At 54.3% G+C, this 14287-nt stretch overlaps 3 protein-coding genes across 3 annotated transcripts; 1 reads left to right on the top strand and 2 right to left on the bottom strand.

Annotated features, from left to right (window-relative positions):
- Window positions 1-3397: 3397 nt before the first annotated feature.
- PG997_012074 (fungal specific transcription factor domain-containing protein) lies at window positions 3398-6482 on the top strand (the record flags this gene model as incomplete). Its single annotated transcript, XM_066816388.1, has 5 exons — window positions 3398-3628; window positions 3717-3844; window positions 3936-4000; window positions 4120-5710; window positions 5768-6482. Coding segments are annotated over 5 exons (2730 nt in total), but the record flags the coding sequence as incomplete, so codon positions are not given.
- Window positions 6483-8323: 1841 nt separating this feature from the next.
- PG997_012073 (MFS multidrug transporter-like protein) lies at window positions 8324-10081 on the bottom strand (the record flags this gene model as incomplete). Its single annotated transcript, XM_066816387.1, has 2 exons — window positions 8324-9548; window positions 9804-10081. 2 exons carry the CDS (start codon window positions 10079-10081, stop codon window positions 8324-8326), a joined length of 1503 nt encoding a protein of 500 aa, XP_066662079.1.
- A 1388-nt stretch (window positions 10082-11469) lies between these two features.
- On the bottom strand, window positions 11470-13806 carry PG997_012072 (malic enzyme; the record flags this gene model as incomplete). The annotated part of the gene is made up of 4 exons (XM_066816386.1): window positions 11470-12346; window positions 12410-12735; window positions 12928-13358; window positions 13455-13806. The coding sequence occupies 4 exons, from the start codon at window positions 13804-13806 to the stop codon at window positions 11470-11472; spliced, it is 1986 nt and encodes a 661-aa protein (XP_066662078.1).
- Window positions 13807-14287: the final 481 nt, after the last annotated feature.

Raw genomic sequence — 14287 nt, 5'->3', positions numbered from 1 at the left:
CGATATGCGCAACAGCATCGGGTTCGGCGTTCTTAATGTTTGAATATTTAGTGAAGAATCATGAGAGAATTAGCGATCCGCTGCTGTTTGGCGCCGTTGCGTACGCCCCGACTGCGGGCTTGAAAATCTCTTTGTACATAGCCATCCGCGGTAGATGGAAGACCAGATGCGTTTCGCAGGCTACGTGAACCGATGCTCGTGCCTGCGATCTCCATAATCTAAAGCATAATGATCCCTAATCTGCGGGAGGCGAACCAACCAGCTATATTGAAAACACGGAGTGACATTTTCTATCTAAGTAGACAAGAGGTGACATATCATTCTTCTGCCACAGTCCCAAAGCTCCGACAATCCAGGCAAGGGATCATCCAGTTGCGGCTCGCATTCTTGTGCTTGTTAATGGTTCGTGATGCGGCCCCGGGCTGTCATCCTTCCACGCGCTGATTTTATGTATTTCGAGACGTTTATGAAACGTGCATGGGCAGTGTGAACTCCCAGAACCCACACCACCACCACCCGCTCAGGCGGAAGATGACAAATTGCCGATGGCGTGGTTGTCCAACTGTCTATTGACTTATCAAGTATGCGACGATTTTCTTTCTATAATATAGAGGAACGAGAGCACTTCATTACTAGAAGCTCGATGTTTCTTGCGAGTCATCTTTGATCTCTATCTTGGGCGGGGGCACACGCACAGGGCTGGCTGACAAGGTATGTATCTTGTTTGTGTAAGTGTGTGTGTCCGTCCTACAGCATCCCTTGGAATACAAGGTAGGTAACACACAAACAAGGTCGGATGAAGCCGGCTAGTGGAGGCAGTCACACGAGACTGGGGCAAGCTTTAACCTTATATTGATTCCAAAACACCGATCTGGGATGTTGGCGAACGATTTGTGAGCATTCTGGTGTGTGGGATTCAAATGCCGGGTGGTTATGGAATCGACATGGTATGTAGCTGCAGATCACTCGAGGCGGGCCCCCGTACGAGTCGTAGGTATATTCATCCCAAGTCCTTGTGTCTGGTCCATGACGAGACCCTTTTATCGCAAACCGACCATCGATACTACAGTACTAGTAGTAGAAAACAACCCGGAGGAGAAGAAGAAGAAAAAGAGAGGAGATAGAAATGTTCAGATGATCGGAATCTCCGTTTGTGTATCCCAACTTCTGACTGGCTCTCCCTCTCCATCTATGTAATAGCAAGCAATCCCCTATCCCACGAGGCAAGAGGGGTGGTGGGTGGTGATCCTCTATTAGTTTACAGTAGCATTCGCCGTGAGGGTAGCAACGGGGATCCCTACTAGAGAGAATCAAGGCAGTGCTGGCTTCACTGCGGCCTGAGACAACCGGAATCCCGACTTGGCACCAGAATGCCGACTTGCCGTGCCACGAACGACCTGCGCAAAACCTCTAGTTTTGACCTGACTTATTACGGGGGATATGCATGACACAGTCCCCAAGATCTTCTCTTACGAAGTATGCCGACATGACGCGGGGCAACGAGGATGCATGCGTAAGTAAGTACGCAAGAAAGGAGAGAAAGAGACAGAGACAGAAAGAAGCATGGCAGAGCGCAGAGAGGGGAAGCTGTGCCGTGACGCAATACGCCGACAGTGTATGGCCCATCATGAACCTCGTTGATATTCACTTGTATGCCGCTATATGTAGCGAGGAGCGACGTCAGGGTACAGAGGGAGAGAGGCTGGGAGGGGATCCCGAGACATGGTCTCCTGGGGGCGTTGGGATGCAAGGAAGGCATCGCACTGATGTTGCATCTCCAACGATACGCGAACCACCTAATGTCGTATCCGTAGGGGAGAAGATCTGTCTGCGCTGTTGGAATGCAGCAAAGGAAAATCATTGATAACACTGCTATGCTATGTACTATCAGATTCAAACCTTGAGCCTATATATATCTATATCTATAGCTATCTCTATCTCACTGGTCAGATTTGGCGGCCAGATACGGGCGGGCGGCTCGTCTTGTGTCTATCGTGCCCGCAATCGTGGGCTCCTCTCGCTCGTGGCAGTACGTTTGATCGGGGCCAAGGAGGGTCTCCAGGTCCCCGAGCGAGTCCCGGTTTGGATTACGAATCAGAGCAAGCGAACCCCCAAAAAGTCCCTCTCTGTCTTTCTCGGAGGCAGCCCAACCAGAGTCGGGCGCATGTACCTGCTACCTACCCCAAGGTGATGAAATGGAAGGTTACCTTGCAGGTTCCTCATATTTCAGATTGGGCGCTTCACCAAGCAACAAGGCGGCGAGTTGGGAGTTGGGAGTTGGGAGTGAGGGAGGATGTCCATGTAGTCTGTGTAGGGGTCTCGCATCCCTTCCGAGCACGGGATCAGAAACGTGGGAAGAGCAAAAGTCTGACTCTCTGGTGGCCGTTGCTGTCTCGCATGCTTTCTAGTGCAATCTCGGCGATTTCTACAACTAGTGGGCAGTGGGCAGCAGGCTTGCAGAACACGGGAATGGATGGAGGAATCAATGAAAAAGCCTCTGAGCCTGACCAGAAGAAGGACCCCACGCGAACACGCGACTCGCCAGCCAGCGGGGGATAGCTTAAAAAGAAAGAGAGAAGAAGAGGCAGGAGGCTGCACGAAAGCCGAAGTACATACGCTTTGGACGGCGTTAAGAGGAATCGAATCGGCTTGGCCTGAATTGATTGATGCACTCACCACTGCGCAGCATCATCTTGAGACTGGAGCCTTCGCCCCTACCCCCTGGACCCCCTGCCCCCTACCAAGACCCAAGTACGGCGAATAGCGCGTTGCAGCTTGTTTTAGCTGTCGGTTCCTCGACCATTGAATCTCGGGCGTCAGCCCACCCCCCACCTACTGACTGCTACTCACTGCTGCTACTCACTGCCTGCGAGCACTTCCTGGGAGGGACGGGCAGGCATTTGATGCGCAATTGAACATCCGTGCCTCCGAACCCCGGGGGACCCTTCCTGCGCCTACTTGCTACAACTGCAAGCTACATCTTCTGCCGTCTGTCTGTCTGTTTGCTCTGCCTGCTCTGTCTGCTCTGTCTGAACCCGAACTTGGACCCGACCTGGACCTGGACCTGAACCTGGACTGGACTCTTGGAGAAAGGCTGCCTGACTAACTGACCAACCGACCGTCTTTTCCCTCCCTGCCTTTTCTCTGCTTCGTTTGATTATCACAACCTAAGTAACTAGTATATACCCTATCTATCGGACTAGTTTCAAGTGTCCCGTATTCCCCATCCACGATTTCCCACCATGACAGGAACCCATCCTACTTTCTAAGCATTGCCAACGTCAACCTACCATCTGCCGTGCCGCCACCTCCGTAGCTAGTCTGGTCGGCACCCGACCATTATTCTGCAACCGTCCAACGCCCTTTATTTCACGACGCGCCCACACGACGACCAAGTATATCGCGAACACCCACACACCTTGGCCATGATGGATCACCTTCGAGTCGATCCGGGGGTTTCCACGTCCATGGAATGCACCCTCCGCAATTGGCGAACCCGCCGCCCCAGATATTCGGAACTTACCTCCATGACGGCATGCCCGTGATGCCCCCAGACCTGCAGATGGGCTTCGACCCGAGCTCGCTCATGGGCGACGAGAACGAGGCCAAGAGGAGGAGGATCGCAAGAGTGAGCCTGCACTGTCCCTAATTACAGTTGCGCCTTCGGGGGCGCAATCTGCGGTACGCCGGCCGAGCTGACACCAGTCGACATATAGGCCTGTGACATGTGCAGGAAGAAGAAGATCAAGTGCGATGGAAAGCTGCCGGCATGCACGCACTGCATTAATTACAAGACGGATTGCGTCTTCACCCAAGTCGAGAAGAAGAGGAACCCGCCCAAAGGGTAAGTGTGTCTCTCATCTCAACCTTGCTTGCTGCAATCAAACTACACCCATCCGCCCGGATTTGCGCTGCTGACACTTTTCACCTCACAGCGCAAAGTATATCGAAGGCCTGGAGAATCGGCTGGGTCGTATGGAGAGCCTGTTGAGACTGTCGGGTAGGTTGTCCTGTTTTCGGTGTTCAGCTACGTCGCCTTGTGCGACCAAGCCACCGCGTGGTGCCACCCACACGTTATACATATTTTGTTGTATGAGCTGACAAATCTCATCTTATCAGGCTTGCTTGGTGAGGATGACGAGGCAACGGATCTAGGTACTCTGGAAAAGCGCTTGGCGGAAAAGGCCCAGCAGTCGCGACAAGCTTCACAGGCTGCCCAGTCAAATCCCACTTCGCCGTCGCAAGCAACTTCTGGACAGAACGACGCTGCGTCAACCCCTCAGAGCTCACTGACCTCGCCTGAACCCATGAGAGAGGATGACAGGAGGAGGCCTTCTATTGCACCTTCCGAAAAGCAGAAGGAGAAGGAGAAGGAGAAGGAGCCTGAGAAGAAGAAGGGCGACGATGTGGAAGCTCTGTCCGAGTTGATGTGCTCGCTAGTCACTAACCAATCAGGCGAAACGAGATATATTGGCTCGTCGTCAGGGTTCTCGATTTTCTCGCCAAAGGGTATCCAGTGGGTGAACGAGAAGACGGGGGACAATTCGTTCTCCGAGATGATTTCGGAAGTTTCCATTGACGATCACAAATGGAATCACTGGAAGCCGGAGATTTTTAGCGATTTGTTCCACCGGAGAGTCTTCCGGCCCCTGCCACCCAAGCCCGAAGCACTATCCCTGCTCAAGGACTATTTCGAGAACTTCAATTGCATGTTCCCGCTATTTCACCAACCGACGTTCATGCACCTGGTGGAGCGGCAATACTCGAATGACCCCTACGAAGGCTCTGGGTGGTGGGCGAGTCTGAATGTCGCTTTGGCAACGGCCCATCGCCTCCGCGTTATGAGCAAGCTGGTGCCGGAAGAGGAGGATAGCAAAGCATGGGCATACATGAAGAACGCCATGGCTGTCTTCCCGGAGCTTACGATGCGTAATACGGATCTACTCAGTGTCCAAGCCTTGTGTGGCATGGCTTCATTCATGCAAGGAACGCCGAACCCGCAGCCTTCTTTCCTCCTCATCGCAGCAGCCATCAGGCTGGCCCACACCATCGGCTTACACAAACGTGGCAGCGGTTTCAATCTGAACCCAGTCGAGATCGAGCAGAGGAAACGCGTGTTCTGGATCGCCTACATGCTGGACAAGGATCTGTGTTTGCGCTCGGGCCGGCCACCAGCTCAGGACGACGATGACATGAACGTCGAACTCCCAGACGCAGACCCGGAGGACAACATTGGCAATATCCCCCTAGCTGATGGCAAGGGCAAGATGAACCTCTTCCGTGTCATGTGCGAACTAACGACTATCGAGAGTCGCGTATACAAACGTTTGTACTCGGTCAAGGCACAGAAGCTGTCCGAGGGTGAGCTGTTGCAGACCATCGGCGAGCTCGACAAGGAACTGGAGGACTGGAAAGACAACATTCCCATCGATTTCCGCCCCGAGCACGACATCAAAGCTTCGCACACACCGCTCATACTGCACATTGTGATGCTGCATTTCTCCTACTACAACTGTATGACGACGATTCACCGCATGTCGGTCCACCGAGGCTATTGGACAAACCGCCTATCGAACTACGCGATTCAGGGACTCAACACAAAACCGCTCAACCCTAGGGTATTCTCATCCGCTGCTCTGTGCGCGTCCGCTGCAAGAGCCAGCATTTCGCTTCTCAAATATGTCCCGCAAGGCGACTACCAAGTTGTATGGTGAGTCAGATTGCCCCTGTCCCGGTCATTGACTCCGTTTGCTAACCTTGCTGCCAGGCTCGTTCTATACTTCCCGGTCACCGCTCTAGTCACACTGTTTGGGAACATCCTACAGAACCCTGTGGATCCCCGCGCCAGGTCGGACGCCAAGCTCATGAACATGGTGGTGACCTTTTTATCCACCTTGGGTCACGAAGCAGAGACCGGCGGTGTCCACCGCATGCTCGGCGTGTGCTCGGAATTTGAGCGCATAGCGAAGGTGGTGATTGATAAGATGGAAAAGGAGGGGCCAGCACGGCGGAAGAGAAAGAGTCATGATCCGGCTCGGCCCAATCCCAGCAATGCACAAACCACCACTACACCGCGGCCACCATCATCTGCAGCGACTCCGAAATCGCACTTTAATCAGGGGTACGGACAGTCGTCTCCCGGGACCTTCTCAACCAGCAACCAGTACAGCCCGATGAACACTGCCGCATCCTCGAATGGCCAGGCACCGCGAGACGGACAGGACGGCTGGCCTCAGGACTATCCTAGTACAGGGGCGACTTACGACACGCCCGACTTCAACAACTTTGCGGAGTTGACTGGGTTTGGACAGGCGCTCCCTTCGCCACCTATGCAGAACCCCGTAGGCGGCTTCCAACCACTGTTGCCTCAGGACCTATGGCAATTGCCAACAGCCTTGGATTGGGAATGGGCCGAGATCAGCGGTGGTGTCCTGCCTGGCTTCGAAAATGGTGCCGTGGGCCACCACCCCGGGCAGCAATGAGAGTCGCCTATTGCGCAATCGCCAAGGCGGAGATTTTGTCGCCATGCCTAAAAATGGTTTCCCCATGCGCAAAGCATATATACGTTTGGCCGGGCGACCCTAGAAAACGGGCCATCGCCCCCAAGAATACCAGCTATGCATTACTATCAGACGCAACGAGTCACGAAACGGAGTATTTACGAGCATATTTGACTGGAATTTATGAGATGCGACGGAGGCTGTCGTCCACCAATCTACCAACACATCCTCTCGGTACCTACAACAATATCTTTGAAAGATTATAACGGCCGTTTTCCTATTTAGATATACCACCCCGGGGGCAAGATCAGGTTACGAAGGGCGTTTTATTCCCCTTGAAGTGTGCTTTGCCAGGCGCGGAAGCACATTCTGGAAGACGTTGCATGGGCTACTCCCCTCACACTTGCTTTTGTGTCCTCTTCTGGGACATGTGCATTGACAACATTAGACGGAATGTTTCCCAGGGATTACAGTTATATATCCACTTTCTGTTTTCCTCATCCCCGCCTCCCTCTGCTTCTCTGTCAAATATGTATGTCCTGAACTTTTCTTTCCATTTATTGGTGTGGAGTTCTCCAGCGTTGAGCTTTGCTTTGATAATTCCCCTGTGTGTTTATGTGGTGTGGATAATGTCGATCGTTGGCGATGAGTCATGGTTTGGTCTTGGGCGTGTTGGTTTGTCCTTTGTTTGGCGCATTCCCAGCGAAAGTATATAGAGAGGAGTGAGTCAACACATGGACGGGATGGCGTGAGCGGGTAACAGGGAGAAGGGGGCGAAGGGGGGCGAAATGAGGAAGCTAGGCCATTTGATGATGAGAAGAGACAGTCATGTGTGTGATAGTGTGTAATGTGTCGGCTACATAACAAAATCCGGGTATTATTCTTTAAATCTCATGGCAGTATGAATGCTTGTGCAGTTGCGCTCCTTCGCCACCTTACATGCTTTTGTGATGGCCAATGCCGGTCAAAACACTTCCCTTGGTGCTGAGTTTCTGACACGGTCTGGGGAGGCTCCTCTTCTAAGCAACGTCTAACTTCAGCCAGTGTACGTCCTCTCAAAGGGCGTGGATCATGCATGACCATGCTATGCCGACAGGATATCACCATTTGCTGTCGAGATAAAATCCAAGTACGGTGGGTATCTTATGGCCCTATACAAAATAAGTTATTCATTGTACGTCCCTGTATGATACAGGGGCAACAGTGTGGCTCCCGGACTCGGAGGTCATGTCTGTGTCTGCGTGTCTCTCTCTCTCTGCCCATATACTGCTACCACTGCTCGGCAACTTCCCAAGGGTGGATTCTCTTACACGAAGACGACATAGTGCCTTACAACGAACAGTATAAGTACCAAACGGGATAATGCTGTGTATATACTTCCTGAGCGGCGACATGCGAAGTGAATGGGCGCTTGTTTAATCCGATATCATGAGCTATGCATAGTACCTAGGTAGTTGTATCATCTAAAGCTACGCTTTTTCTTTTTTCTGTCTTTCCGTCCATCTTATCGTAGAAAGAAAAGGGGCCCGTTCCTTCATTACTGGTCATGTCAGTCAGTTCATGGTATGCTGAAAATCAATATGCATGTGCCGGTTCATCCATCATCATCATCAATATCATCAGGTCGGATCTTCTCCGCAGCGCTCTGCTGGGACTTCCGGTTCCTCAACACGGCGAGACGCCTCGTCTTCCTTCTCCATAGGAGTTTCACTTCTCTCATTGATTCAGCGCTTTGTCCATCTGCGCCCTCCACCTCTGGCTGTTCCGCCGAAGCAGCCAGATGCAGACATTACCGCTCAGCCACGCGACGAGGCCGAGCATGGTCATAAGCCAGCCGTGGCCCATGACGTTGATGAGGGCTGACCGACGACGCCGCCCGTGCAGCTGAAGAGGTTGCGCACAAAGTTGTTGAGGGCGACGCCGCTGCTGCTGCGGCGCGGCATGAACTCGGTCAGCATGGTGGTGGCGGCGCTGAAGACGAGCATGCTGCCCACCCCAAAAAAGAAGTTGGCGAGGCCCGGCACGATCCAGTGGACGCCGTGCTGGACGGACCAGCCGTACCACACGAGCGCGCCCGGGAAGAGCGTCGCCGAGATCCACGCGTTCTCGCGCATCCGGTCCTCGGGCAGGTAGACCAGCCGGCCGCCGGCGTCGTAGCGGCCGGCCCGCTCCGCCGCGCGGTGCATGATCCGGTCGATCCACCGGCCGCCCAGCAGGGAGGCGACGAAGTAGCCGAGGGACCCCGGCAGGTACAGCAGGCCGACGACGATGGAGGAGAAGCCGTACGGCGGCGCCGAGAAGGCCGACTGGATCGACACGTTGAGCACGTACAGCGAACCAAAGGTGATGGAGGCGTAGTAGACGGTGATCGCGACGGCCGGGAACCGGAGGTAGGTTACCACCTGGAGAGGGTCGATGAAGAAGCGCTTGAGGGATTTGGCCATGTGTTTGGTCCGCACTTGTATAGACCGCGTCGTGGATACACGGGACAACTCGGCTCCATCGGCGGCGGCGGCACGCGTGTCACTGTCTACAGCGGCTGCTGCTGCTGCTACCGCTGGCTTCTTCATCGCGAGAGTCTCGGGCAGGGCGAACAATATCAAGAGGAAGACCACCGCACCGAAGGCAGTGAGAAACCACAGCGTGCTGCGCCAACCGAACGCCTCGGCCAGCACGCCCCCAATGATCGGCGCCAGGAGCGGGCCCATTAGAGGACCCAGGTAGAACATGCCCATAGCCCGTCCGCGCTCCCTCGGCTCCCATATATCGGCGATGGTGCCCGCGCCCACTGCCTGTACACTTGCTGACGCGCCGCCAGCAAGGATCCGAAAGACGATAAGCATAGCGATGTTGACGCTGAACCCGCCAACGAGGCAGAATACCACGTTGAGGGCAAAGGAGACGAGATAGATGGTCCGACGCCCCAGAGTCTCGGAGAAGGAGGACCACCACAGGGGAAGATCGACATGCTCAACATGTAAAAGGCCACTGATAAGTTGACTATAGTCGAAGACACTCCAAAATCTCTGGTTATGTCGGGTAGCGCAGCTGAGATAACGGGTCAGCACATGCCATGAACAAGGTGTGCATATCTTCACAACATATGAAGACTTCAAGGTATTGACTCACGAAAAAGATAGCCGACCCCAACGGAGCTGCCGCAGCAGCAATCGCGACGAAGATGGTAATGGTCCACTTGACTCGCCTCGAATAATCATAGGGGCGGTTCACCTCCGGGACCACGGCCAGCCATGCGAACAGCCCCTTCGATGCGACCGAGGCACGACACTCAGGGCTCTTGACCGCGTTGACGAACCACCACTGGAACGAGTCTGAGAGGCAGGAGCCCCGGTCTTCCCTCCGTCCTGGCCAAGCGCGCCCCCAACATTGCCGGTCGGTGGCGGCAGCTCAGGGGCCACCCCGATGGACTTTTCCTCAATGTCACGCTCAACGCCGGCTGCCTCGGCTGCTGCGGCTGCTGCTGTCGATCCCATGTCATCGCTGGAGCCACGACTCGGCGAGGAAGAGATCGAGCCCGCGTCCTTGGCACGTTTTTCTGGGAGGTTATCGTCCACCGCCATGGCCCATGAAGTGTATCGGAGCGGACCGGCCCGGTTTGGCGGAAGCCAGCACCCGACACGCACGTAAAGGGGAGACGAACAGTTGCCACCCACGCCACCTAGCCCTAGCTGTACGACTTAAGCAGGCCAAAGCCAGGCAGCGAGCCGAGATGGATGTCTCGAAAGAAGGGTGACCAAAATGAGACAGACGGTGAGAATGTGTGTGTGTGTGTGTGGGAGATTCGGACCACAAATGAGCAAGCAGATTTGATTTGAGAAAATCCGGGGAATATCCCACGCGCGGGTAGAACAGTGGTGGGTGTTGTTGACCCCCTGGGCATCTGCATCTGGGGGAAAGATGTGAGCTAACGAATCCCGGTTTACGGCGTGGGATGGGATCTCCGCGTGGTGGAGTAAATAAAGCCGAGTCGCGAGCCGAGCATGTATGTGTGTGTGTGTGTGTGTACACAAAGGGGATTATTACGTATTGACCCTGGCGATTTCGATTTTTCCAATGAGAATGACTGCAGTTGTTTAAAGAAAACCATGAAGAGAAAGGACTGCGTCCAACTAACTGATAAAATGAGTATCCGGGACGATGGGGGTCGGGGTTTGAGGCGCATGGCGACTTTGTTGCTGTGCAGCAAATGTATCAACCCCCCTCCCCTAAGGTGAACAGCTCCCACAGGCCCGCAGGACCCCGAGTGGGAGAGTACTATGCAGTGATGTTGAGAATGTAGTATGTAGTCTGTAGGGCGCTGACACTGAAGGTGCCGGCCTTGGGCGATATAGTTTCCGACACCGGAATGATCAAGCAATGGCGACGTGAGGGCCGCGATTGATGATAGGTGGGCGATCTGGCACATCAAGATCGTCTGTACTTGGCACAAACCACGGGCATGGAGGGAGGGTTTAGACGGTTGAGGAGCCTGGACAACCCCGGCGTTGGTCGTAAGCCAGCATGAAGGGAAGCTGCGGTGATACCCTTATGTAATCTGGTACATTCATCGGTTGAATACGGCAATCGCTGATAACCACAACAACGGACTTATGTCCGAATGAGTGGTCTCTAAACAAGGCCCCTTAGCAAATCACATAGTAAATGGATGGCTGTGATGGAACGGGCAGCAGCATTGCAATATAAAGACAACTGATTATTTATCATCTGACGGTACTCTATTTTAAATACCCCCTCTACCGAGGCTCTAATTATGCCATGACCTGCTTCTCCAAGCTGTTTCAGGATCCATTGCCGGGCGACGAACCAAGCGTCTCCAAGACGTATCGTAACTGGGATATCGTGTAAAGCCCCTTTTCTTCCTAAGAGGCAGTGACCAGCCAACAGATTGGTCCGACGAAAAGAATACACACACCATTAACGCCATGCATGATCAACCGATCATGACTTTTTACTTAAGGGGATTGTAGACGCGGTCCTTGATCCACTTAGTCAAAGCGACATCACCCCACTCCTCCCACTCAACCCACTGCTCCTCGGGCAGAGCACTGACGCCCTCGCGGCGGGCCGCCTTCATCACCTCGCGGCAGACGACGACACTGGCCTCGCGGACTCTCTCGATCTTGGGGTAGATCAGGCCGCTGGCAATCTCCTCGGCATCCAGAGTCTCCGACAAGGACGCAGCAGACGTGTACACCATGTCGTCGGTGATTCTGGTAGCCTTGGCCAGGATGGCACCCAGACCCAGACCAGGGAAGACGTAGACGTTGTTACCCTGGTTGGGGTGGTATGTCACGGATCCCTCGCTGGACTTGAGAGAAAGGGGCTGGAAGGGAGAACCGGAAGCGAAGATGGCAGTACCTTCGGTCCATTGGATGGCCTGCTCGAACGTGCACTCCGCCTTGGTCAGGGGGTTGCTGAGGGGGAACAGGATGGGGCGTCGGCCGACACCGCCAGAGTCGACCGAGGCCTTGAGGGCACGAACGACAGACTCGGTGAAAACGCCGAAGGTGGCAGTCAAGCCGACCAGGGCCGAGGGTCGGACGTACTCAATGACCTCCTCCAGAGTGCGGAACTGGTGGCCGTTGTTGTCCATGCGAGCGAAGTACTTCTTGTGCTCAGCGAGACGGTCACCGCGGTCGGCAGTCACGAGACCCTTGGTATCGACCAGCCAGAACTTCTCCTTGGCCTCCTGTTCGGTGAGACCTTGGCGAGTGTAGTATTCGACCAATTGCTTGGCGACACCAACACCGGCGGAACCAGCGCCCATGAAGACGAGGCGCTGCTCCTCAATGGGTACACCAGACAGGTTGACAGCTCCAATGTATCTACACAAAAAGGGGTCAGTCAGAAATTGAACAAAAACGTTTGGCCAAGTCAGAGTTGCTCACCCTCCCAGGACGACAGCACCAGTTCCCTGGATGTCATCGTTGAAGCACTTGTACTTGTTGCGGTAGCGGGTCAAGTAGTTGAAGGCCTTCTCAGTCTCGAAATCCTCGAATTGGACAACCATCTCGGGGAAGACATCGTTCACAGCCTCCATGAACTCGTCCATGAACGCCTGCTGCTCTGCGACGGAGGGGCGGTGGGCACGGAGACCAAGGTAGAAGGGGTCCTTCAGGTTGGTCTCGTTGGCAGTACCGCAGTCGAGCACAATAGGCAGAGTCTCCTCAGGGTGGATACCTGCAGCTCCAGTGTACAAGGCCAGCTTGCCAATCTGGGGATGGTCAGTGATGCAGCCCTACGATTTTAGAACGAGTCAAAGTAGAACCACGCCAATGGTGAACTGCATATGCACGCTATACTTGGCTCACGTGCTAAGTGAGCCACGCATATTTGCGCACATGCAGTGCAACGCATTGGCAAGTCCATCTTGACGGGGGAGGGGTTTTTGGATTTAGTGACTTACAGAGATGCCGACACCGTTGATACCGAGATCGCCAAGACCCAGGATACGGGAGCCGTCAGTCACGACGCAAATCTTGGGGCTGGAGTAGCGCCAGTTCTTCAGGATGGTGCGAATGGACTTTCGCTGCTTGATGGAGATGTACAGAGCCTCTGGGCGGGTGTACAGGGACGAGTACTGCAAGCAGACATCACCAATGGTAGGCGTGTAGACCAGAGGCATGAGCTCGCGGACATTGTCGATCAGGACACGGTAGAACAGGTCGGTGTTGGTGTCCTTGAGCGATGACAGATACAAGTACTTGTCGATGGGGGTCGACCTAGTGTTGATCATGTGCATGCATCGCGCAACTTGGGTTTCTACGTCTTCCATGGCGTGAGGGATGAGGCCGGTGAGGTTCTTTGATACACGTTCGTCTGGTGTAAAAGAAAGGCCTGGAGGTGGAAGGGGCGGACTCGGTTAGCATGTTATAGGCCGGCGAGCTCACCCAACAGGAAGGGGAGAGTTCGAGATAGGGTTTTGTTGGTTACCTTTGTTCCACGAGGGTTCGCGGAGGATCTGGAAGCCCGTGGCCTGTGACTTGGGGACGTATTCCGTCTTGACGTATTGTTGAACTTCACCGTAGTGGTTCTGTGCGTAACCTCGGAGACCGTCGAGCGAAGCCATTTTCATGCGTTCTTGTATCGCTTGTGTGTTGACTGAAGACATTGGGTTGAACTGGGTGAGGGACCTCCGGGAAGATATAGACATGCGCTTGTTGGTAGAGATGGTGGATGTGTGGGAGGCCCGACCAGAAAAGATGGATGCCGGGGATTGGGAGCGTGGTGTTGACAACGGCGAGCTAATGGTGCTGTAGGTGTTGGTGTTGCTGTTAAGCGCCATTGGACGGATGGGAAGTGGGTGGTGCAGAAAAGGAGGAGGGGGTGACGACGAAGCTTTCCAATCCAGCTTGCTCAACAAAGCTTCGGGAGGACTAGGGAGGGAATGGCTAGATTGCTTATTCGAATGACACCACTGATCACCAGATTGGGTATGTAAACTCGCACTGCGGTTGCTGCTAATCAAAATAGTCCGGCGACATTGAGTGGCAGACTGAGGTCCGGCAGTGAGACGATGGGGACTTAATAAGATTCCACCAGGTGAGCCGACAGCCCCGGCGCTGCAGACCCTTGCACGAAGGCAGGGTGCCATGGGTGCCATCCCGAGTTGCGAATTCGTGTTGCAGGGGTTGCCAGGGGGGACAGAGGAGGACGCTCCGAGTGCCTTCAGTTTCGTTGGGGTTTCATGCAGTAGGGCACCAAGAGAATTGGAGGAAGGGCCAGGACCAGACAAGACAGGCGCTCCCTTAATGACTGTGCGCACA

Source organism: Apiospora hydei (genome assembly GCF_038363865.1).
Source record: "Apiospora hydei strain CBS 114990 chromosome Unknown utg000009l_segment0_segment0, whole genome shotgun sequence".
Classification (NCBI taxonomy): domain Eukaryota; kingdom Fungi; phylum Ascomycota; class Sordariomycetes; order Amphisphaeriales; family Apiosporaceae; genus Apiospora; species Apiospora hydei.
Note: the sequence above shows the minus strand (reverse complement) of the source record. Positions and strands in the feature narration are given on the sequence as shown.